At 42.9% G+C, this 24,898-nt stretch overlaps 1 protein-coding gene across 1 annotated transcript; it reads left to right on the top strand.

Annotated features, from left to right (window-relative positions):
* Positions 1-19: 19 nt before the first annotated feature.
* Positions 20-23,814, top strand: abca5 (ATP-binding cassette, sub-family A (ABC1), member 5). Its single transcript, XM_003449486.5, has 38 exons — positions 20-172; positions 1,195-1,364; positions 2,357-2,543; positions 2,637-2,810; positions 4,061-4,158; positions 4,424-4,650; positions 4,735-4,876; positions 5,036-5,224; positions 5,531-5,678; positions 6,417-6,594; positions 6,884-6,942; positions 7,164-7,450; positions 8,977-9,096; positions 9,231-9,369; positions 9,875-9,965; positions 10,110-10,249; positions 10,855-10,974; positions 11,078-11,279; positions 11,591-11,757; positions 12,245-12,372; positions 12,592-12,729; positions 12,812-12,925; positions 13,107-13,277; positions 13,374-13,487; positions 13,808-13,945; positions 14,079-14,147; positions 14,240-14,331; positions 15,726-15,849; positions 16,019-16,136; positions 16,230-16,321; positions 16,502-16,677; positions 17,090-17,165; positions 17,486-17,580; positions 17,768-17,887; positions 17,975-18,127; positions 19,342-19,421; positions 19,506-19,561; positions 19,653-23,814. Exons 1-38 carry the CDS (start codon positions 160-162, stop codon positions 19,791-19,793), a joined length of 5,046 nt encoding a protein of 1,681 aa, XP_003449534.2. The 5' UTR covers positions 20-159; the 3' UTR covers positions 19,794-23,814.
* The last annotated feature ends 1,084 nt before the right edge of the window (positions 23,815-24,898 follow it).

Raw genomic sequence — 24,898 nt, 5'->3', positions numbered from 1 at the left:
TCTGATTGGCCGACATCACATTTCGGGGCGTTGCATCTGACAGGAGGAAGTAGAGACGCAAGAAACGAGCTCGTTTAAGGGGGTGTTTACCTGATACTTACAAAATGAAATCTGTAATGTAATGCCGTTAAATCGCGAGCTGAGGAAGGATATGTCTTAATGTATTTCATACGTGAGTATGTTGTGTTTGTTTTTCTCGAGCGGACGTGTTTTTAGCCCGGCGTACACACGCTGTGCTGCTGTAGCCTGTTAGCTCGATGCTGCTCCGTGTGCCTGTGTTGCCATTCAGCGCGTCAGATTAGAAAAATACACTCAATCAGCCGCGGTTAATTCTGTGCAGAGGCTCGCTCACTCAGCTGCCTACACCTGTCCTGTTTTCCAGTCCGGGTGAGGACGAAGCGGCGACGCTAATGTCTGTCGATTTTTTTTTTTTCTTTAGCATATGGAAATATCAGCAGGTAGCAGGTTAGCGCCAGTTGTAGCTAACATCGGTTCGCTGTTGGCGAAAACAAGAGAAGCGGGTTTAATTTGCTTTGTTAGAAGCTTCTGACAGGTGTCATAGTACACCTGTATACACCGATACTGGGTCTCTGTTACTTAACTAATATATAATACTATATATTACTGCAGCAAACTCTAAGCAGAGCGGAAAGTGGTTCAAATGAAAGTTTACTGTATGAATCAGCCAGGCAAAAAATAAATAATTTCCTATAACTATATATTTGTAACCACCAACATGATGCTCTTGTGGTCAGAAATCTTTTGTAAAAGACCCAGATAGGCAGCACTTCAGTCAGCAGTATTTGTGCAGACCAGCAATGTAACGAACACATAAACACCACGTCACTGGATTTTACATTCATAAAGAAAATCAAGAGTTGGATGGTAAAACATCCAAAATTGCCTCCAGGTCAAATAAATGAATCCTCCCCCTGAGAATTTGTTAATATTTTTTGCAGCAGTTTGGAGTCAGAACGAGCTGAAAGTTTAATATTAATCCTTTCATCATGACAAAGCAAAGCAGCCTTTAAGATGCAAGAGGGAAATAAAGCATCAGTTAGTCTGCGGGATAATCGCAGACTGATGCAGACTAACTGATGATTGCCGTATTGATTCACTGTCTTAAGTCCTCCTGCTCGAGTGCATAATATCCGGGGCTTTTAATTTCTTCTCTGCCATCTATGTCCCTTGCAGCTGAGGCCAGGATTAGTGAGAGGACCTCTCGTCCATACGTTATCCACATGAGGAATGCTGGGAGCATGCAGCCCGTGTACAGAAGAGACGCTGGAGTCTGGAACCAAACGAGAAGTCTTCTCTACAAGAATCTGCTCATCAAATGGAGGACCAAGCAGCAGAGCCTGCAGGTGCAGAAACATTTTTTTTTTTAAAATCCAATAAATAACTAATGTTTCCAAAGTTTCTGAAACATGCGATTTTTACCATAATCTAGCAGCCTGATGTCGAGGTGTGTTCTGGTTTCTGGGGAGGTCTCGGCTTGTGTCACTAAGTCGTTGAAAAGGTCGTGTTTTTACGCCTGTGTGCCAAAAGTCGCTAAAAGTTGAAGCTTCACCATTGCTTCTTTCTGCTTTCTATTTCTGCTTTGTTAGACCATGCATTTTTTATTCGGCTTTAAGTTGCGTCTATGCATTTTTTATGTGCCTGTGTATCAGCTTTTCTTTTGACTTGGAGCTCTCTGGGACCGCCTCCATCTTCCTCAACAGCAGGCAGGGCCGCCCTAAGCTCCACTGTGAATAATACAGCGTGTTTATTTCACTCACAGACCAGCCGTTACCCCAAAGACTGGATTTGTTCTACATTTTTAGAATCTAGTAATCTGTTGCAGTGTTTTTGTCAGAAGTGTAGTTGTTCAACAGGAAACTTGAGCTTTAGTTGGGAGAAGAAAATGTTGACACCATATTTAGGTCGAGTTTTGTACACAAATGATGCCAAATTACCTAGATCATGCTTCACAATACATAAACATCTCTCTTCTCTGGTACTGTCTACCACAAGCCTCAAACTCTTGACATGCCCCCCTCTGAGTTCAGCCTTGCAGGTTGTTTATCAATAGGAAGACAATTTTTTCTTTTTTTATCTCGCGGTTTGGTTTTGCAGTTAGAGCCGCTGTGTGCATGCAGTCATCAGTGAAAGCAATGTCTTTTCTCACTAAAATGTACCTGTAAATTCATTTTCTGTCCCACAGAGCATGAATTTTCACCAACTTTGGGTTGTAATGCTTTGGACATACACAAGAAAACATATTTAAGAGATGACGCTATATCTGATCTGACCTGGGGGATATCAGGGTTTACTGCGCACACTTATCCACATTCCTTCTGTGTCCCTGTCTGTACAGGAATTGATCCTCCCTCTGCTCCTGTTGGGCCTCCTGATACTCATCAGCACCCTGAATCCTCATGTTTACTATGGCGGCATCAGCACGACGGAGCTGGAGAGTGACAGCCACTTCTTCAAAGGCCTCGGCTACACACCAATCAGTAACATCACCACTCACATCATGGAAGAGGTGGCTCAGAATATGCGTAAGTCTGAAAACGTCTGCAGGGTTCTGTGTCTGTTAGGTTTGTGCAGATGGTTCGAAAAGAGCAAACCGAGCATTTTTTTCCCTCCTTCAGTTATGCAGGATCGTCTGGAGATGTTCTCCAGTGAGGAGGATCTGGAGAACGCCAGCCTCTACGAGCCCTCCAGCTATGTTGGCGTCGTGTTCATGGACAGCTCGGCCACATCTTACAAACTCCGTTTCCCGCACAACCAGCTGCCTTTACCCAGTGACTACACAGAGTCTATTGGTAAAGCCTAATTATTGAAACTATTATACTTTCTCCCGCTTTATTTTTATGGATTGGCTCAACTTTATTTTAAATGGGTACAAAGTTTCTACACTTTGTCCCTCACTGTGACAGATCAGAAGCTCATTTGTGTTGTAGACTTGCATACATCTTCAGATGTGCTGCTAACTGCCTTTGAAAGAGTCCTTTGGTGTAAAAAAACATCCATAATGAATCGTTTAAAGTACTCGTGCTAGTTTAAAAGAAACAGCAGTCAGTGGGGGCATTGCTCATGGTGGTAAAATCCTTAAATGAGTTATCATTGTAGCCCTGGCAGGGCGCAGCGATGCTCTTCTGTGATTGTTACTTATTTTTTTGCCCTGGTGAGTGCGTCTTGCTCTTTCTCCATCCGTAGGTGCCGCCCTTCTACTGCTGGAGTATTTTTTATTTTATTTTATTTTATTTTATTTTTTTCCTTTAGGGTTTTCCTTTAGTTTTGCCTCCTTTATCTCCTTTTTTTTTTTTTTAACCCACTTTTTGTTAATCTCCCTGCTTCACCTGGACACTTAGGGGAACGTAACATGGACTAATAATTTGTTGTTATGAAGATGTTGAAGGGAAAATAAGCGTGAACTATCAACACTGGATCTGGCTGTCACCCAGAACATCTGAGAGCGTTTCCTCTCCATTAATCAGACACTGAAGAGAGAGAAAAAGTCGATTTAAATCTTAAACATGCTTCAGCTTTCTGGATCCTGACTTGTAGCTCTTTTGGTATGAAGGAATATAAAAAGATGGAAGAACACATGACTCTGGTTTAGATGGAGTGGAGGAAGAGATGAACAGAACTGTAAAAGAGATTATTCCCTCTTAGAGCTGAAGTGTGGCGTTCTGTAGTGCTGTTTTATATTTCATACAGAAATGATCGAATTTAAAACAGAAGTGTTGTAATCTTCAAACTTTTAGCCTGGATTTAGATTGATTCTTACACGTTTACTTTAGTTTTTTGGACTTGAAGTGTATTTATTCTATTTTTACTATATTAGATTTTTAGATCATTTACTTTTGATTTATCTTTCGTTGTATTATTTTATTGAAAAGCTAGTTTAAATTTTATTTTATTGCTGTGATGTTTCATCTTTCTAATCTACTCTATATTGATGGTCATTGTATATTATTTGTTATGATTTATATTATATTGAATCACCTTTAACAAAGGTCCTTTACAAATACATTTTGATTGATTGCTGTTGTTGCTTCGTCTCCTGCAGCCAGCTGCTTGTCGAGCTCGGTAAACTGCAGGGCTGCAAATTACTGGTACTCCGGCTTCATTCACCTCCAGTCTCTGATCGACGCAGCCATTATTCAGGTGAGACAGGCTGAAGCTCAGCTGCTACAGTGTGTTAACCACAGATACGTTATATGGTGGGACTTTAGTTATTTATTACAACAGACACCAAACACCTTTAATTTTTTTTTTTTTTTTTTTTTTTGCTGCAAGCTTCTGCCCGTCTTCTGTTTTGTCTTGTTGAATTTCGGACATTTGAACTGCATTTTTCACACATGGATTTTCTTTGACTACATTACTGAAAAAAGTCCCAGGTTTAAACTCTTTTATCATCTTTTGTGCTCAGATGCAGACAAAACGTTCGGTGTTGAGCGAGCTCGAACTGAAGGCGGTGATGATGGGTCAGCCCGGCTCTGTGGAGGTTCAGAAGTTCCCCCACGCCCTCATCTCCATCTACCTGGTCCTGGCTTTCACGCCCTTCGTCACCTTCCTCATCGTCAACGTGGCGGCTGAGAAGGAGCATCGTCTCAAAGACACCATGACCATGATGGGGCTTTACGACACAGCCTTCTGGTGAGGAGATACGGCTTCGGCCGCTGCACATTCGGACACTCGGACCAAAGAAAATCCCGTTCATGTGTACGTGTGGTTTCACAGGTTATCATGGGGCCTCCTGTACGCTGCTCTGGTGACCACCATGTCCATCCTGATGGCCATCATCGCGACGTACACAGCCTTGTTTCCTAACAGCAACTTCCTTGTCATCTTTTTCCTCATATTCCTCTATGGAATATCATCAGTGAGTAGAGCTGGGATGGAGGGAAAGCAAACCAACACACAGGTGTTGCTTTGGGGAAATAAAGAATTAAAATATAGCTGTGGCTATTTGATTCCAGCCTTTGTGTTGGTAGTAGTGAATGTTCTTTCCTCTCATCCATATCCTGACTCTGTTCCACAGATCTTCTTCTCCTTCATGCTGACTCCGCTGTTTAAGAAGCCCAAGTTTGCCAGCACGGTGGGATCCATGCTGACGGTGGTGTTTGGCTGCTTGTCGCTCTTCACCGTCCTCGTGAAGGATTTCCCACAGCCGCTGGTGTGGCTTCTGTGCCTGCTGTCGCCCAGTGCCTTCTCCATCGGCATTGCACAGGTACAAACACGCTCTGGTCTCCTCTGGAGTACTTTCCTGCTTCTGGAATAAATTAAATCGCAGCTTGTTGCAGTCCTCTCTTACCTCAGTGTGGATCCTGTTTTTGTTAATTTAATCAATTTTTAATTTAAATCATTTTTCTATTAATTGCATCATAAGTGATATTAGGTTCTTTCTGCAGTTTGCTAAAAATGTCAATATAATCTCTGCAGTTTTCCAGCCTTCACTTTTCAGAAAGATGAAGCTTTGTGCAGTAGATGCCACCGAGGCTGATCTCAGTGCGTATTTGTCTAATATCTATTTTAGGTTGTTTACTTGGAGGCACAGGGAGACGGTGCTGTATTTTCTTCTCTGACTAACGGGCCTCATCCTTTGTACGTGCCGTTGCTGATGCTGGTTGTGGACTGCATCCTTTATCTTCTGCTGGCTATCTACCTGGACCAGGTCCTGCCTGGTAAGTGCAAACATATTTGAACTCGGTGTGGTCAAACACTGGTTTTTGCCAGGACAAATCCAGCAGCTATTAAGTTAGTAAATGTGTTTTTGTAGTCACCTTTTTCTCTTTTACATAGTAGCAAAACAGCTGAAAATAAAGAGTGTTTACCCTTTACTCCCCCATGTATCATAAGGCCCTCCTGGAATTATTTTGGTTGTAAAATTAGCCAAAAATGTAAAATTTTCAGGAACAATTTGAATTTTCTCTTTAGTTCAGGATTGGGGAACTCCAGGCTTCGAGGGCCGGTGTCCTGCAGGTTTCAGACGTGTCCTTGATCCAACACAGCTGATTTAAATGGTTAAAATGACCTCCTCAACATGTCTTGATGTTCTCCAATAGCGCTACAGATCAGTAGAAGCTTTTGGGCATTGAGGAAAAGAACAAACTGAGATCCCACAGCAAGTTTGAAAAGCCCTCCAGCAGTGTGCTGTGCAGCGAGTGCTGCGCATGACTGCAGAGTGGGAAATAAACTGTCAGATGTCAGATGTTTCCCTTTTCACCCACTGAGTGTGTGCAGCACTGCTCTGCAGATCCATCTGTACTTCACAATTAGCGTTACACCACATTGACCGTGCTGCTTTAATTGACTGCAGCATTAAATCGCCCCACTGCTGGTCGAAGCTGATTGGGTTAGCAGTTCTGTTTGTTTTGTTTTGTGTTTTCATTTTATTTTCATGATGATTTTCTGATATGCAGGTGAGTTTGGAATGCGGAGGTCCTTGGTTTACTTCCTGAAGCCGTCCTATTGGTCCAAACGCAGAAAGCGCTATGTTGAGGTGAGCTCGGTGTACGACACTGAGCTGAACGGCGCTCCCGGTGGGGACGAGTCTATCGAGCCGGTTTCTCCCGAGTTCAGAGGGAAAGAAGCCATCCGGTAAAAGCCTGAACTTACCTATATTTCATTTTATTTTATGTCAGTGCTCACAGAGTACCTTTACTAAAAGTATGGATTCAGAGGACTGAGAGATCGGGTAGATCAGCATTAGGCTCAGCTCTTGCTTTAGTGCCAAACACCAGCTCAGCTGTAGCATCAGCTGAGGAGAGCCTGGGGGTCCAGCCTGTAACCTGAGAGCTGCTCTTCAACTGACTCTGCTGCTGTGTTTACGCTTCTCTCCTTTCAGTTTCACTGTTTCTTCATTGCTCGCTTGTTTTGTCTCCAACAGCATCAATAACATCCGCAAAGTGTACAAAGAAAAGGACAACGTGGTGGAGGCTCTGAGGGGTGAGTGCTTTTCTATGATTATACATGTTGTTCAAGGTTACAGCATGAGTCATGTGAAGGTGCTGTATAATGTGGGGTAAAGATCCAACCTCAGTAATAAGCAGAAAATGTTTTCCCGTCAGCCTGATTTACATTGTTAGATTACATATTTTTCCACATTCCTACAACGGACTGAAATAACATCCCGTATCTCCTCCTGTTTCTTTACCTCTCCTTCTCAGGTTTGACCTTTGACATCTATGAGGGACAGATTACAGCTCTGCTGGGACACAGCGGGGCTGGAAAGTCCACCCTCATGAACATCCTGTGTGGGATCTGCCCGCCGACGAACGGCACGGCCACCATCTATGGCTCCCCTGTGGCAGAGATTGCCGACGCGTCCGAAATGAAGCAGCTGGTGGGAATCTGCCCTCAGTTCAACATCATCTTTGATGTGCTCACGGTGGAGGAGCACCTGAGGATATTTGCTGCCATCAAAGGGATCCCACGAGCAGACATCGACACCGAGGTAAATGTGACCATCGAAATGTTCCCGCAGTGCAAAGTCTGAAACATTCTGACATTTATCAAAGTTAAAACCATACATTTGAAACATGACATCAAACCCACAACAAGACAAAACATGGAAACACTGACATTAAAAAAGCACATTCTCCATCAGATGAAGGTATGCTTAAATATAGAGTAGAATAGAAGAAACTATCAGCCAATCATGTTGCTGCACCTGGCATATGCACAAACACACAGTAGTTTCATTTCCTATAATTTCAGGGTGTGTGGTAGCAAACATCTTCTTATCATCCTAATCTGTGGTTTTAGCAAAGCTGTAGGTAGATTAGAAATGTTCTTTGCTAATCATCAGTCTGACATTTGTTCAGTGCTCTGGAGGGTTAGACTGAAGACCCCCAGATTAATTAATGAAGGGCAGATGTAGTTGAAGTATAAGTTAGAAGTATGTATAAGAAAAAGCCCTCTTTGTGAACAAATTTGCCACATTTTGGTGATTCTATTCATACAGTTAATATATCCAGTAAGTGATGATGCTTTAAATTAGATGGTGTAAATTATTTTACTGCTTCTGTTCATAATCATCATCTTTATCGTTGCATTAATTATCATTTCATCCAAGCATTTATTGAAGCTGTTGGCATTATGTTATAATTTGTATTACAGGTGTGATCATAATCACATATTAACATTTTTATTACAGGTGCAGTTATAACCACTTTAAATCGTTGAGTTAAATCTATAATCTTAAAAGCTTATATGCTGAGTATACTGTTACAGTAAAATGGTAGCGGAGCAAAGGCCTGAGTGTATTCAGCAACATGTTGCACTAGAGTTTACTTGACAACAGGTGACGGAAGGAGGACAAGTCCATGGGGACCTCAAAGGCCTGAGATCATCACCATATTTGGAGGAGGATGCCAGAAAGGGGAACTTCTGTGTCTGCATTTATCTCTTAAAAGTGATCATTGTCTGTAAAAGAGGCAAATAATGTTCTTAAGATGCAAATTATGTGCTTGTAAACGCAAGAGGGGGCGTTATAATACCCTGATGTTATAAAAGCAATCTGAAGTGTATTTTTGGGCGGAGATTTACAACTGATGTTTTGCAGTTTACACCTCCCCACGCTGCGTGTATTCATTAAAATCAGTTGTTTTGATCAAGCTCTTCTGGACCATCGTTGTTTTACTCTCGTCCTCAATATCGGACCCTTAACAATGGGAACATTAAATTTATTGTAAAGATGAGTGCAGAGTTGTGAGACTTGCTTCTAGAAGGTCTTTAAATCCACTGTTTAAAAAGTAAAAATGACACACGGATGGGGTCTGTGTCTATTTTCCTTAAGATTTAGATTTCATAGAAAGATCTGGAACGTGGCTAAACTCCAGAGCATGTTGTTGTCATATTTTTCGTGTGTGCATTAGTGATTCCAGCAGGAGAATATGTGACATTCTTGAGGTTGTTTAAAAAGCTGTTTCAGTAACAAGTGCTTGTTGAGCCTTAGTGTGATGTTTCCTTCTCTGACAGGTCACAAAGGTGCTGAAGGACCTGGACCTGGAGAAGATCATGACGGCTCAGGCCAAGAATCTGAGCGGAGGCCAGAAGAGGAAACTGTCTGTGGGCATCGCCATTCTAGGAGATCCCAAGGTACCTGTGCGCAATCTTACTTCAGTTTTTGTTGGAGGCAAAAGAGTGGAGAGGGTTTTTTTTGTTTGTGTTTTTTTTAAAATCCAGACACCAGTCCTTCTCGGATAACGTGGGTTTGTGGTTGTTTCTATCAGATCCTGCTCTTAGACGAGCCCACGGCCGGCATGGACCCCTACTCCAGGCACCAGGTGTGGTCTCTGCTGAAGAGTCGCCGGGCCGGCAGAGTCACTGTGCTCAGCACGCACTACATGGACGAGGCAGACATCCTTGCTGGTACGAATGCTTCTTGTTGTGTAAGATACACAAACCCACACTTTGGACTGGCGATATAGACCAGAAATTGTGCTTTATTTTTATCCCGGATGATGGAATCTCAGGATCTTCTAGCTTGATCAATATTTTAATCAGGAGCTGGTGTTGCTTTTCCGTTTCCAGAAAATTTTCTGTCTTTTCTTGATGATGTTTAAAATAAAACCGTTTGACCGGATGAACAGTTTTCACTCAGGTTTGTTGTGTATGCATATTTTAAAGTATACTGCTAACATATGCTCCAGCTTGGTGATATTATTCATCATGAGGTCAGTGCTGAGTTTCCTTCCTTGCTGCAGGAGAAAGAGTGAGATTCAAGGTGCGGAGGCGAGCAGAAAACACCAGCACAGCTTTATGTAACCGAGCAGCAGCTCCAGTTTTATACTTGACCCATATGAGAACAAAGGTTTATCTCCACGCAAGTTGAAAACATGTCTGGTTTATTTTTTTTGAATGTTTGTTTCTGCAGATCGCAAAGCTGTGATCTCTCAAGGTCAGCTGAAGTGTGTTGGCTCCTCTCTGTATCTCAAGATCAAGTGCGGTGTGGGCTATCATCTAAGGCAAGGACCCCTTTAATTGACTCTTACAAGAACCCAAAAGGAATAATCCGTTAGATTGTTTTTGTTATTGCTGAGTTTAGATGTGTGTTAACCACAGGCGTCTTTATCAAACTAGATTTAGATGTTTTTCTTCATCCTTTGCAGAATGTCTATCAGCGAGGCATGTGACGCAGAAAAGATCACGTCTTTGGTTAAGCAGCACGTTCCCAAAGCCAAGTTATCCCGACATCACGAGGCGGAGCTGACCTTCACTCTGCCCTTTGAGAGCATGGACACGTTCCCAGGTTCGATTCACAGGAACGTCCGTCGGTCACATTTAAAAAATTTAAAAATAAAAAAAAAAAATCATGACATGAGTCGACCATACAGATGTTTCCTTTGTGCGTGTTTGTTTTTTGAGCATTAAATTGTACTGATTATGTTTTTAGTTTACAGTCGGGTCACGTTTTTGCACATTTATCCTGACTCTTGTTTTGTGCTGAAGGCTGATTCTCTGATAGCTGCCTGCTTTCTGTAGCAACATGCATGCAGCTGTGCACAGCCATGTACTCCTAAATGTGCCCATCAGCATTTTTTGGTTTAACTGCCTTGCTTTGACATTGTGCATTGTATAAAAATGTTTTTAAAAATCATAACTCCAAAGCAATCAACTGCAAATAAAGCAATTTCTTGAAGCTCTGAATCTGCACTGGGGCAGAGCAGAGTGATACTGGAGCAGTTGTCCCTGCTGAAAGGGGAAAGTTCACCTACTCTTGGCCTTCATGGTTTCTTTAATATCCTTTAAAAATATCCAGACAGTATTTTAAAAATAGAGTATGACTCAGTTATGATTCAGCTTTGACTGTGAGCCACGCAGTGCGCTGAGCGGTCCTGAATTCATCTTTCGTAGGCCTGTTCTCGGAGCTCGACTCTCAACCCAGACTGGGAATAGTCAACTATGGTGTTTCCATGACAACGCTGGAAGATGTTTTTCTACGTTTGGAGGCAGAGGCTGAAGTGGATCAGGCTGGTGAGTGTGTCGCCAAACTGAAGATTGCTGCTGATTTAAGTTTTTCGAATGGAAAAAGTCAAAGGAGCTCTGGTGTTGAGTAAAAGTCGTTTCATGTTTTCAGACTACAGCGTGTTTAATCGAGAGCAGGCGGACGACGAGTGCGACACCGCCTCCCTGGATGACACGGACCAGAGGCTGCTCACGTTCTCTGACACAAAGTCGGACGTTGTGACGGGTCACGCCCTGTGGCGGCAGCAGTTCAGCACCGTGGCGTGGCTGCACATGCTCAACATGCGCCGGGAGAGGAAGGCCTTCATTTACACGTGAGTGTTCTCTTTATTTTACTTTATTAGCCAATTTCTTTATTTTGAAGATATCATGGGTAAACTGGGCTTCTTATTTATTACCTTAATACAATATATGTTTTTTGTTTTTGTTGTTTGTGTGTTAATCTGTCATATGATGGACACACATGCTCCTTCTGCTTCTGTAGCTTAGAGTTAAAGAACTAAATGACATCCATAGTTTTCTCCCTCTTTGTCCAGTCACAGAAATGGGTATGTGTTTTGAGGCTTTATTCCTCCCATTTATCGAGACTTTCCTGACTCTAACCTCCCCCTTCCTCCTCTTCCAGTCTGGCCTTGTTCCTGGTGTTTGTGGCTGCAGTCCTGGTTTTGTCGCTGGCCACAGGAAACATCCAGATTCACTCCTCAGACCGCCAGTTTCTGCCAATTTACCTCCTCAGGAGGAACCAGGTGCCCCAGAGATACGCCACAAGCCTCCTGGTTCAGAACTCAACTGGTGAGTGTCACAGATACAAACACGGCAGCCTGACGGTTTCTGTGTAACTGAGTTAAAAGGCTTTTTCACTTTCAATGGTTTTCTTTTTTTCCCCGAATAAGACTCGAGATCTCAGCTCTATCACAAAGCACAACGTGATGTAAACACTGTGATGAAGCATTGCACTTCTGCGCAAGTGTGAAATATCCCACTAACCATAATCATTACAATATGTCCCGTGGGTGTAATTTAACCGACCTCCTTGATGTTGATTTGAATTGTTTTTATTGACACCTATGAGCTTCTGCATGATTAAATTTTATAGTTGCAAGCTGTAGCCCCCCAACCTCAGGCTTCCTCTGAGGGGTGTCTGGGCTCAAGCTGAGTGGCAACAAACTCAGATTATGTCGAAGGACGTCTGCCCATCTCTTCTTGGACCGCTGCAACTGTGACACAGCAGAAAATGGTTGTATGGATGATTTTAGCCGTGCCTTTTTCGTACCTACAGGCTCTGATATTTCCGATTTCATCCACAACATCGAGTCTCAGGACATCAAAGTGGAAATGATGAAGCAGAGTGACTACATGGCAGCGGCTCCCCACAGCGCTGCCATCAACGTAACAAGATCCAGCAAGGTCACTTTAATATTGCATAGATTGAATTTAATTACTGATATCAGATTAGATGAAACTGGAGCACCTCCACCTACATTTAATGTGTCACGGTGCTCGTGTTCCAGGCAAAGTGCTCTTTGTTTGAGGGCTGCTGGCTCCTCTAACTGAGAGCTTTCTGTTTAGATGGAGTGCTGAGTTCATGAGATGCTGTTGACACTTTGTTTCATGTGTTGTTAACAGGGTTTCAGATACAGCGTTGCATTTAACAGCACGACTGTTCACTCCCTGCCCATGACTGTCAATATACTGAGCAATGCTCTTCTAAGAGGTCTGAATGGGACCGGGCAGATCCGAACGTGGACCAAACCTTTTGAATATGTGAGTGCCTTTGACAAATATAGAGTCAGATAACACAGGTCGTTTCCAAGACACTAAACTTTCCCTTTGTGATGCCTATCAGCAAATCCCTGATGCTACATCCTACGCGCTGGTGTACATAGAGGCGATCATACTGGGAATGCTGGCAGCTGGAATGCCGGCATATTTTGCAATGGACCACACTCGAGACCGAGAGGTAACCAGTTAGTCACAGAGATAAAAACAGATTAATCTTTTCAACAAAAGATTTAGCACGAAAGGAGGGAAAAAAAGAAATGTTTTCTGGTACAGTGAGAATATCGGGCCACACGGTCACATTTCTTACATATTTCTCGTCACTTCTGTGTTTTGTTTTGGGGGTTTTGTCCCCTTTGCAGATAAAGTGTCGCTCAACTCTGCGCATCTCTGGTCTCGTACCGTCAGCGTACTGGTGCGGTCAGGCGGCGGTGGACATCCCGTTCTATTACCTCATCCTGTCCTTCATGTCCATCATCCTTTTCTCCTTCCACACCGGAAACCTGCTCAACTCCAGCAACCTCTCCGCTGTGGTGCGCCCAGCTGCTTAAAGCGCTGTATCGCAGACTTTATTCCTCTGTAATACAACACATATGTGACTTCATCTCATGGCTTCTGCCCCGCCTTAGGTCCTCTGCACCGTCGGCTTCAGTCCAGCCATGATTCTCTTCACTTACGTGTCGTCTTTCGGCTTCACCCGAGTCCAAAGCAACAGGGATTTTTTCTCTGTCATCTCCATGATGGTGAGACTCAAACATGTGATCCTGAAGAAGCCTGGTGCTGCTGTTTCTTCTTCCTTCTTCCTCCTTCTTCCTTCTTCTTCCTCCTTCCTTCTTCTTCCTCTTTCTTCTTCCTTCTTCTTCCTCTTTCTTCTTCCTTCTTCCTCCTTCTTCCTCCTCCTTCTTCCTTCTTCTTCCTTCCTTCTTCTTCCTTCTTCTTCCTCTTCCTCCTTCTTCCTCTTCCTCTTCCTTCTTTCTTTTTCTTTTCTTTGTTCTTCACATGACAACAAAAATGCTTTAGATTGAAACCTTTATTAAAAATAAATGAATTACTTGTACCTCAGGTGTGCGTCGTGTCAGCCTCGGTGGTTCAGTTGTCCTTCGTGAACAACAATCCAGTTTTGACAAGAACCCTGCACAACGTCTTGTGTTTGTTCAACCCGCTGTACCCTCTCATGGGCTGTCTCAACTGCATCACCAAGGTAGGAGCTCAGGGCAACAGCTGCTTTCTCTGTCAAGCATACAGCTGTGTTTTTCAAATAAATGCACAATCATATATCATTGGGGCTGAGGCCGTTATTGGAGTCATGTTTGAGAGCATTTCTCCATTTTCAGGCCACCTTCCTCCCGACTGTCTACGAGGAGAACTTCCTGTGGAAGAACCTGCTCATTTCAGTTTTAGCCGTATGTATCATATTTCAAGATGTGGGGGAAAAAATGTGATAAACAAATGTCAGAACTGTATTTAACTGTAATCCTTGTGTGTCTGTGCTCAGCCCTACCTCCAGTGCATCGTTCTGCTTTTCCTGCTTCGCTGGCTGGAGATCCATTCTGGAGGAAGGACGATGAAAAACGATCAGCTCTGCAGGTGATGATCGCTTTCATAACTCTGATTACAGCAGAGCTTCCCAAAGTGTGGGGCCCGCCCCCTGGGGGGGGCACAGAGCCATTGCAGAGGGGGCGCGGTGTGAAAAGGGGGGGGGAAACCAAACGCTTGGACACTGCTAGCACGGGGCGCCTCCACAAACGCAAAGCAGGAGATGAAGCATAGCTGAATATGTTTCCAAACCAACTTCATTCTAAGCCAAAGACTAGAAAATATGGTGAAGCATATCTTCCCTTTGGCTTCACCTGCACAAGTGCCAAGGTAGGTCTCCCCTGCAAATAGTTTTCCCTGCGTCGGGAGCAGCGCTGGGCTCTCCAAATCACGGACAAACAGTATCCCACATTCTTGATTTTTAGTTCACAAACACTTGCTGTAATGACTAACTACTCCTGACATTTTGGACATGTTAGCTCTTTATGCAGTAAACTTACAGTGGGATACAAATAATATCAGGCTGATCCTGCCACAATTTGTTCCCCCGGTTCAAATCACGGACAAACAATATCCAACAGCTGTTTATGTGTTTAAACCCATTTTGCACAGAGAGACATTTTTTGAAAAATGTATTGATAGCAATGTTGAATATTATTACACAGGAAAAAACAACTACACGTAAAATAATCACACCGTGACGCCTCTGCCTTTCTAAATGGAGGGACAGTAACTGCGTGTATATGTAAGCGTGTAAAACCTGCAGATAGTCAGATTTAACAGTAACAGTATTTTGTCTCTATCTGCCATTCTGCAATTCATCTCATGTAAACAATAACGTGGCGCACAGCGTGACGTGAAAAGAGGCACATACCTTTGACATTGCGTGACGAACTCTGTATTCCTCGTCCACACGTAAACGCAAAAAAGGAGTTTTAAAAAATCTCCGTTTACGTGTGGACGAATGGTCCAAACGCATAGAAACAGCTGAGTTTTTAAAAATACCCGTGTAGATGTGGACGTAGCGTAAAAGAGTTAGTAGTGTATTTTATTACTACCTGTAATTTATTACTTGTATTTGCTTAATTGTTTACTAAATGTTTGAGGTGTGAGATAAACCGCAATGGAGCAAAATATGGGTGTGTGTGGTTAAAGGATGTGTTTGTGCGTGCGTGCGTGCGTGCGTGCGGGGGCGGCATTTTTCTTGTAAAACAAAGGGGGGCCTAGCAAAAAAAGTTTGGGAACCACTGGCTTACAGGAACATCTGGTTTATTTATTCTGAGGTTTATTGCTTTGATAAAGGTAGAAAAGTTTGTGAGGCTTTTGGAGTTACCCAGATCCCTGAACAAAATGTGGTCGCAACCGTTTTACTGCAATAAAAACATATAGGTTTTGATGCCTACATTAAATGCACCAGACCTGATGTTCTTTTAAAATGTTCACAGGATCTCATCCCAGTCCAAGGCCAAGGTGGAGAGGAACCTCGAAGAAGGCCAGAATGAAGACGAAGATGTCCAGATGGAAAGAGCCAGAGTCAAAGAGGCCCTCAGCTGTCAGTCCTGTGAAGAGGTAAATATTTATAATACATAAATTAAGAATGCTGTTGAAGTCCCTGGTCCCTGTTGAAGAGTCAGGATGCAATAAATATTAAATCAGCCAGGTATCTTTAGTTTTTAGTTTCTCGTCAGTGATCTGAAGGCATTTTGCTACTTTTTCTGTCTTTTCTGTGTCTGTTTAGAAACCGGTCGTGGTTGTGAGTAACCTGAAGAAGCAGTACAAGGGCAGGAGAGAAGGATTTTCTCTAAGCAAGAAGAGGAAGCTTGCCACAAAGAACGTCTCTTTCTGTGTCCGTAAAGGTACGCTTAGTCTTGCTGCTTTTTCTTATGCTGCTTGGTTCCCAACCGGCCGGCTTCACCCACAGTCTGAATCCTAACCTGCTGTTTCTTCAGGTGAAGTTCTTGGACTGTTGGGCCCCAACGGAGCAGGAAAGAGCACCATCATGCACATGTTGGCAGGTGACACTGACCCCACTGCAGGCCAGGTACAGTAGGATGATACTGAAGCATTCCTCTGTCTGTTTGTTTAATAATTTCAGTCATGTAACTCATGGAACACTTTTTTTTCTTTTTGTTGTTTTATTTATGCGATTTTTGTCAGCTGAACCCAAACCCCCCAAGTAAAACCAAGAAAACACTCAGAATTTTTGCTTGTCTTGGTCCAGGTGCTGATGGGAGACTACAGCACTGAGTTTCGCTCAGTGGACAATCCTCTGGAGCACGTGGGCTACTGCCCACAGGTGAACCCTCTGTGGCCTCGGGTCACTCTGCAAGAGCATCTGGAGATCTACGCCGCCATCAAAGGCCTGAAAGGAGAGGACGTGCCAGGGATCATCAAACGGTAAAGTCTCGGTCTCATCCTCAGTACCGGTTTCCCCCTGACGTTTGACCACAGTGATTTCTTTTTTAAACGGTCAGACAGTCAAAGATGATCTAGATCAGTGGTTCTTAACCTGGGTTCCATCGAACCCTAAGGGTTTGGTGAGTCGCTCTCAGGGGTTCTGCAGAGCCTCCGCTGTGACATGCACGGCTCATTTTGTGCACCAGTAAAAAACATATCTATGTCTTGAATTTGAAAAAAATCATATTTTATTTTTCACTAAAGAGTTCAGTGAATGCGCATGTGAAACTGGTGGGGTTCGGTACCTCCAACAAGGTTAAGAACCACTGATCTCGATCTGTAGATCTTTTCTAGAGAGGGAGAGAGTGTGTAAAGCTAATAACGGCTGTTGTGTGTCTGCCGTTGCTGTCAGTGTGGTGAATGCTCTGGAGCTGAAGGACCACTTACACAAACAAGCCAAGACTCTGTCTGCAGGACTCAAGCGGAAGGTGAGGAGACCCTCCGCTTGCCTATTAGTCTGCTCGATTGTAATGTTAATGCTGTGTTTATCCTGCCTGATAATAAAGTATTTATCAGAAACCTGTTGGTGTTAACAGCAAAATCTACGTTTCACTCCATCCTAACGAGTTAGAATATTTTAGCTTTTTAAGTTTAATTTTATTTTTCGCGGCAGTGGCGTTTAAACGTCTCACTTCAAATGTAAAAGCCTTAAATTGATCTTCTGTCATGAAACACATGCAGTACTTCTAATCTTTTCTGTTATAGTTTTACAGTATTTGTATGATATTATTGTGTTGTACGTCTGCAGTTGTGTTTTGCCTTGAGCATGATCGGGAATCCTCAGATCGTCTTACTGGATGAGCCTTCATCAGGGATGGATCCAAAGTCCAAACAGCGCATGTGGTGAGATGATGTTTTCCCTACAGAAACATTTTTCTGCCTTTTACTTGTTTCAAATGTGAAGCGCTGAAGTTCTCTCAAAAAAATGTTTTTTTTCTTTCACAGCCAAATAATATATGTTTAATTTCATAAGCAATGCTACCGTTAAAAAAGCAAAAGTACGTAAATCGTTCGCGTTTCCTTCGTGTAGGAGGGCCATGCGAGCCGCTTTTAAGAACCGTCAGCGCGGAGCCATCCTCACCACTCACTACATGGAGGAAGCCGAGGCTGTGTGCGACCGCGTCGCCATCATGGTTTCTGGGCAGCTGAGGTTCGCTCCACAGCTGCTTTCTCGATAATTTCTCAAACTTCTGAGTCTCCGCATAACGCCGCTTAATGCTTGTTCTCTTTCCTGCAGATGTATCGGTTCCATCCAACATTTAAAAGGAAAATATGGCCGCGGTTACAGTTTGGAGGTGAAACTTAGAGAAGAGCTGACGGGGCTCCAGCAGGTGGCGCTGTTGCATAAGGAGATCCTACGAATATTCCCTCACGCCGCTCGGCAGGAGAGGTGAGCCCCGACCTGTCTGTGTCTGTGTGTATTTCAGGGATGTCAGACTCGTTTTACAGCCCATTTTGATCTTAAATGACTTGCATTGGTAAAAATCCTTTTTCTGTCATTGTGAAGAAGTTTAACTGCACATTTAATCCTTGTGCAGTTTCAAGTGTGTCTCTGTGTTTCTACATGATAAAGAAATGCTGCTGTAGTTAGAAAAACATAAATATCTCCAGAGAAGGAAAAAGCTGCAACTTTTCAGTCATTTAACTGTTCATTACTTGGATGGATGGACTTTGGTGTAGTATGAATGGAATCGGGAAAGGTGTTTATCAGTAGGACAAGCTGTAAAATTCTTTAAAAGACAGTCCAAAATTTATTCACGTTTACTAAACGTGTCCAGTGGGCTGGATTGTATATTTCTGATCATAAAGCCAGCGAGCACCGATGGCGGTGGAGAGAGTACCAGATGGGAGTGCAGTCACATGACTCCACAGCAGCTAGTCCAGCTGTGAAACCTTCAGTGTTTTCTTCCTGTAGATGGCTCCAGTTGATTAACACCAGTCTTTCTTCCACTTCAACTACACAGTGATGGACACTTAATGAGTGCCAACAGCACACTGTAAAGGAAAGCAGTGAACCTTATAAAACCGAGAAAGCAAAAATCAAATCCAGAGTAAGAATTTTGTCCTGACTGAAAGACAGAATAGTGCTTGTGATTAAAATATGATTAATGGAACAACCCAGTTTCAGCTGTTCACAAAAACTGTGTCAAACGTGCGAATGAACAGTGGAAGTCGAGCTTTTAGAAGTTAAACACATTCAGTTTGTAAAGTGAAATAATTTCCCTTAAAATAACAGTTGGGAGTAGATATCCTGTGCTTTCATGTTTTTACGCTCCACATGTGGGACTTGTTCGAGGTTGTTTTCAGGGTAGAAGTAAATGTACCTACTGAGGGTGTAACAGCCCTAAAGACTCAAACAAATGCAATAAAAATGTTAGAAATCAATAAATGAGGCAAAACATGAGCTTTTAGATGTATTTTTGTAGCTTATTATACCACTGATTAATTTCTGAGTCAAAACTAAAAGTCAACTAAGACCGAAAAAAGAGAGGAGGAAGCATTATGGAAAATAGAGCTGTGAACGAGCTGTGGAAACACAGACACGTGCTACTGCTCTGTGTGTCCCTGTTTAATTCTGTATGTATGTGTGTGCTGTTTTTCCAGCTTTGCTACGCTGATGGTTTACAAGATCCCAATGGAGGACGTCCAATCACTGGCCAAGTCTTTCTCTCAGTTAGAGAGCGGTGAGTGAGCGCTGACCCCTTGTTTCTCCTCCACAGCTCTGCTCTCTCTCCCGTGTACTTAATCTTCTTTCTTTGTGTCTTCAGCCAAGCAAACCTTCAACTTTGAAGAGTACAACTTTTCCCAGTCCACCTTAGAGCAGGTAGGCTTACAGGTCAGGCGGTCAGTTTGTACTTCCACTGGACCTCTGGATTATTCACTCCAAGTTTTCCTCGTTTCCTTTTGTCCTGCAGGTGTTTATGGAGTTTGCCAAGGAGCAGGAGAACGAGGAGGACGAGGTGGGCTCCCTCAGCACAACTTTCCAGTGGCAGCGGCTGCGCCAGGACGGCTCCGTCTCGGTCAACCACACAGACAGCATCGTGCACCAGCTCTGAACTCCACCCGAGAGGGAGCTGCCCGGTAACTGACCAGGAACCCGAAACTGCCAGGCTTCAGCGCCTGAGGGCTCACGCCAGCACTGCCCCGCAAACTGCATGCCCACCGCCTTTAAAATGATAGTCGGACCTGGGTGGATGGAGGGGGCGGGCCTTGCATACACTGGGATTGACTGTGTGTTTGGGCTGTTGTGGCCTCTTCCTGTGGGCCTGTAGGAGCGCATGTGTGTGTTGCTGTCGTCCATCGGTGCTCGGTGCTTTCTGAATCGCAGTGACCGAGGGGCCTGCAGTCTTTCTCAGCACGCTGATGCCACACTTACTCCTCTTTCTAATGTTTTTTATCTTCACAGGGAGTCAGTTAAATGGGTTAAAAACCATATATATATATATATATATATAATATTTATGCTTTGTAATCCTTTCCGTCCATCCTCCTCAGCAGGAGTGTTACTGTAAATGTGTTTTCTCGTCTCTTTGGGTGTGGGTTTTTTTTGTTTGTTTATTTTTTTAAAAGCACTACCGTCCACAATCATACCAAAGCAGCACATCTCTGAACCACACCTCCTCACGTATTGGCACTGACGAGTATCTTTGGTTTATTAGTGTCGGTAGCACGTGCAGAAATCGCTCTGTCGTTGATGTGAGCCTGTGAAGTGAACGCCTATCTACTAACATGCCTAAAGAGACATGGTACAGCTCTTTAAACCTTAAAAAAAAAAAAAAAAAAAAACTAACACCGTGTTTGCTTTTTATTCTTCTGAGGCTAAAGAAAAAAGTCCCTTCTCCTCATCTTACACCAACATCCTCATCTAACGTCCCGACCTTCGTTCTCCAGAGTGTTTCAGCATGCACGCTCACAAAGAGGAGGCTGGTTATTTTCAGAAGTGGTAGCCGGATTCTTTGGGGCGAGCGATGAGCATCGCCCAGCAGCAGGATGCAGGAATATAGTGTAGAATATGCACACCAGTACATGTAGCACTCCGCCCTCATCTCATGACACTAGAGAGACGAACGACCTCCGAGGTGGCGCGATACGTTGGATCCAGACGGGGCTCGTTTAGGCGTTCTTTTCGTAACAGATGTTGAATGTACGCTTGGCCTCCGGTGAGAGGAGGGTTCGTAACTCAGTGACCGCTCCGTGGAGCTCCTGTCGTCACTCGTGTTTCACGTTGGTGCCACTTCGGCTCATGCAGCTGTGTTTTGTTGAATCTGTTTCGCTTATTTGATGTGTGTATATTGTGCTGTTTATAGTGTTTGTGAGTGTATTCTAGCACAGGGGTGTCAAACTCATTTTAGATTCTGGGTCCAGTTTTTCTTGATGCTGTTCCTTACAAACGTGTAAAGAAAGCAGATTTTTGCCTTTTTTGGTATAAAGAAGTTTAAACTCTTAAAGAAATCAGTCTGTAAAATAACAAAGTACCAGCTGATCATTGCCTGGACTTTGGTCTGTAATGAAAACAGAAACTTTTAGTTAATTCCCAGAATTTTACTTTGTTTCTTCTTCTTCTTCTTTGTGTACAGTGGAAAAAAATGCACATTTTCCCAGGATTCCTCCTGGATCAGAATGAGATTTTTAGGTGGTGACGATGCATGTAAGCACAATTACTCCACATACACTAAAGGCAATAAGAAGTCTGTGCTACCTTACTTAACAAATCTCTTGTTATTTCAGTCATTTCATGAAAAGGGGGGAGGCATTTAAGATATGTTCTTTTTTTTAGGGAAAGTGGTGCCATTGTTTTATTGTTTTATATTTAGGAAAACCCATCCGTACTTTATAGGCATAGTTTAGTTTGGGGGGGCAGAACTAGTTTTAGGAAGAAGGCGGTAAAGCGACCTCTGGCTCAGATGAACTGGACGAGTCAGACTCTACTTTCTTAAGCACAAAACGCAGTCCAAGCTTCTTTTAATCTTCACGTTATGTTTGACACCCCTGATCTAGTAGATTTGTTCTAGGGAGTAACATTGTTGGTTCAATACCTATCAGCAAACCGACAAATTGTAATTCTTTCATGATATTCAGGTGTGAGAATTTTGGGTTAAAGGGAATTTAAGACACTTTTTATGATGTTTGTTTTATTTCTTTAGTGATCATAAATGCAGCCAGGAGGGAGATTTTTCTGCAGATCATGAGTACATGTATTTTTATTTAATTTGAGAGCATTGCAGAATGATGTGCCGGCACAGGGGTGGATCAAATATCTGGAACAGAAGTGTTGTGCAGCAACGTCACAAACTCAGTCCTCACAGTTGGATTGTCTGAGGATGTGTGGGTGTGTTTGTGTGCTGCTGGCGTGTTGGTGTGGTCCGACTCTGTAGCACAGAGTTATTACCTTTTCTTGGATTTCTTCTAATTTTCAGAAAATAGTCAGCAACATTTATTCCAGCATTTATTCCATTTCCTGTCCTGAGCACGGCCGTGTGTGTGACTCTGTTTTTAAGGTGTCAGGGATAAGTTACCTTCATGTGTTTATGCAGTAGATGCCATTCATCTGTAAGGCGCTTTTTACTGGAGGTGAGTAGGAGCTCAGTGTCAGAGCTGTGTTTGTAAAGATGTATTACATACAAGAAACATTGAAATATACCTTTGGTGGAGGAAATGAGTGGGATTTCTGCTATTGTGTCCTTATTAAATGTGAAAACTGAAGCCCTGTGGGTATGCTTGTGCACACATGTAGCCTTTAGTCTGCAGACTGAGTAGAAACACTGGCTCTGCTTTAAGTTAAATGTGTGTGCTGAGTGTCGACAGGTGGGCCTGTCTGGACTGTCCCATATACACTAATGTATAGAAACTCATTTTATATTCATTTTCCCAAGTGCAATGAAGAGTTTGTTTGCATGTGTGTGTTGTGTCTCAGTAACATGTAGCCATCCAGAAACATGTGCTATCTTTTTACTCCGAGCCCTGCCTCCAGACCGCAGAGCATTTAGTTCAAAACGGTTCGCGTGACGAAAACCAAAATACTCTCCGGCGGAGCGTTTAGACGACTGGCATCGACATTGGGGCAGGTTTTATTTTCCTGGTGGTGGTAAAATTGCACTATTTCTGGGAAATTTTATAACCTTTCTTTATATTATGCAATCTTTGTAAGATTATTTGTGCACTGACTTTATTTTTTAAAAGACTGTGGTTTAGCTGTGTGCCGTATTTTCCTCCTATCGCGCCCCATTGTTTGAATGGACACTCGTCGTTCTAGGGTCTCTACTCGACCTTTTCATGATTAAATGTTACTGTATAATATTTCTTGGTCTTTTGTTTGTTTTTGGTTTATTTGTAACAGACCATCCAGCCAGCGACAGTTTGGCGGAGTGTGGAGATGTTTAGAGTGATGCACCAAAGGCAGACAGAGAACTGTGCACGTCTCGAGCAGCTCCTCATTTCCTCATATTTTGCAAACAAATGTGGAAATATAGTATACGAGGCAAAAAGAGTTTATACAAGTATAGTTAGCTAGAAAATCAATGTTTGTGTCACCAGATTTATTCTTTAACACAGTCTGAACTCTGAGGCAGCTTCCTGTCGTTTCTTTCTGGAATAATTCTCCAAACTTTAAAGGACTTCTGGCTCCTTGGAAGCACAATATAAAGAAGTGAGGGGTGGCTCAAGACTTTTGCACATCAGTTTATTTCATAGCAAAAGATTACACACTTGCAACAAAGTTTATAAACTCAGGAGTTCAATTATTCCTTTGTTGTTTTTTTGTTGTTTTTTTTTAAAGCTATGCACCTGAGTTGGTTTCTTTCACAGCGTCACCAAACAGCAGGTAGCTCTAAATCCTGACTGTATCTAAAAGATGGAAGTTGTAACCATGATGTCACTCACTGTTTTTGGACTCTGCATTTTGAAGCCTAAATATTACTGATTTGGCTGCCACTGAATTAGGGTTCTTGGAGAAGTTATCATATTTAAGCAGTGTGTTAAATTAGCAGCCAATGGTGGTATTAATGCACAGACACAGTTACCTGGTGATTTATTGGCAACAGACTAATAAAATACTAGAATTTCAGTCACCAAAACATATTAATGAGCTTCTTTTGTGGTTATTTGTCTGATAATTTCACTGAAATGCTCCAGAAGGGACCAGCACCACATTTCAGTGAGGTGATGAATAGCAGACAGATGTGTCCTGTCACAGGCAGCTATAGCATAACACTGTCAGACCAGCCATGACTCTCACCATGAGTCTCACCATTACCCAGATCAGCACAGGCTGTCTCGCTCCCACCTCCAACACACAGCAGTCTTACCAGAGCAAAGTGGTCCACTGAGGATGCCACAGCTCTCCACACTGCAGTGAGCCACATGGAGAACACCAGAGGAGCTCTGAGAGGACTGACTATACAACACTATCATCCTGGACATCCCAACAGCACCATCATCACATTTGCCTGTGATACTATGACTGACTCTGCCTACAGAGATTTTGAGATTGGAAAACAAAGGAGGAGCAGCGCAAACCTGGCCATCTCTGCATCAGTGGTGCCAACCTTCAAATTCCTGGGTACCTTCATCTCTGGTGGCCTGACCTGGACTCCCTCAGCAGGGCCAACCATGTTTTCTGGCAAATGCTACAGACCGCTGAGACCAAGAACAAACAGACTCGGGCACCACAGTGACCCTCAGGACGCACTGAGTGACTCTGATCACAACCAAGAGCAATATTCTAATTACTGAAAAATCCACCGTGTAATATTACATCATCAGTAATACTCCTTCGCCTAGCACGATCGAATCTTACATCATTACCTTATTCTATTAAATCACACCCATTCATCTTAGAGATGTCACCTCGAACAGTAAAGTATTTTTGTGCAGACATACTAATAATTTTAAACTAAGATTAATTTTGACCTTAATCTGGAACAGAAGTGTTATCATGTTTAGAGCTCGGTTATATTACTTATTTAAAATGTCAATAATAATAATAATAACGTCAAAAAATTCGTATCGGATTCATGTTTACAGATTTTTTTTTTTTTAAACTTTATTTAACAAACAATGAGTATACAACATACGAACAGATGAAGTATACAAAACAACAGAACATGAACACACAAAGCCAGGGGTAAAAAGTTACAAGAATACACGCAAAAATTCACAGATA

The sequence above is a fragment of the Oreochromis niloticus genome, linkage group LG8 (assembly GCF_001858045.2).
Source record: "Oreochromis niloticus isolate F11D_XX linkage group LG8, O_niloticus_UMD_NMBU, whole genome shotgun sequence".
Taxonomy (NCBI): Eukaryota; Metazoa; Chordata; class Actinopteri; order Cichliformes; family Cichlidae; genus Oreochromis; species Oreochromis niloticus.
This window is presented reverse-complemented; position numbering and strand designations above follow the sequence as displayed.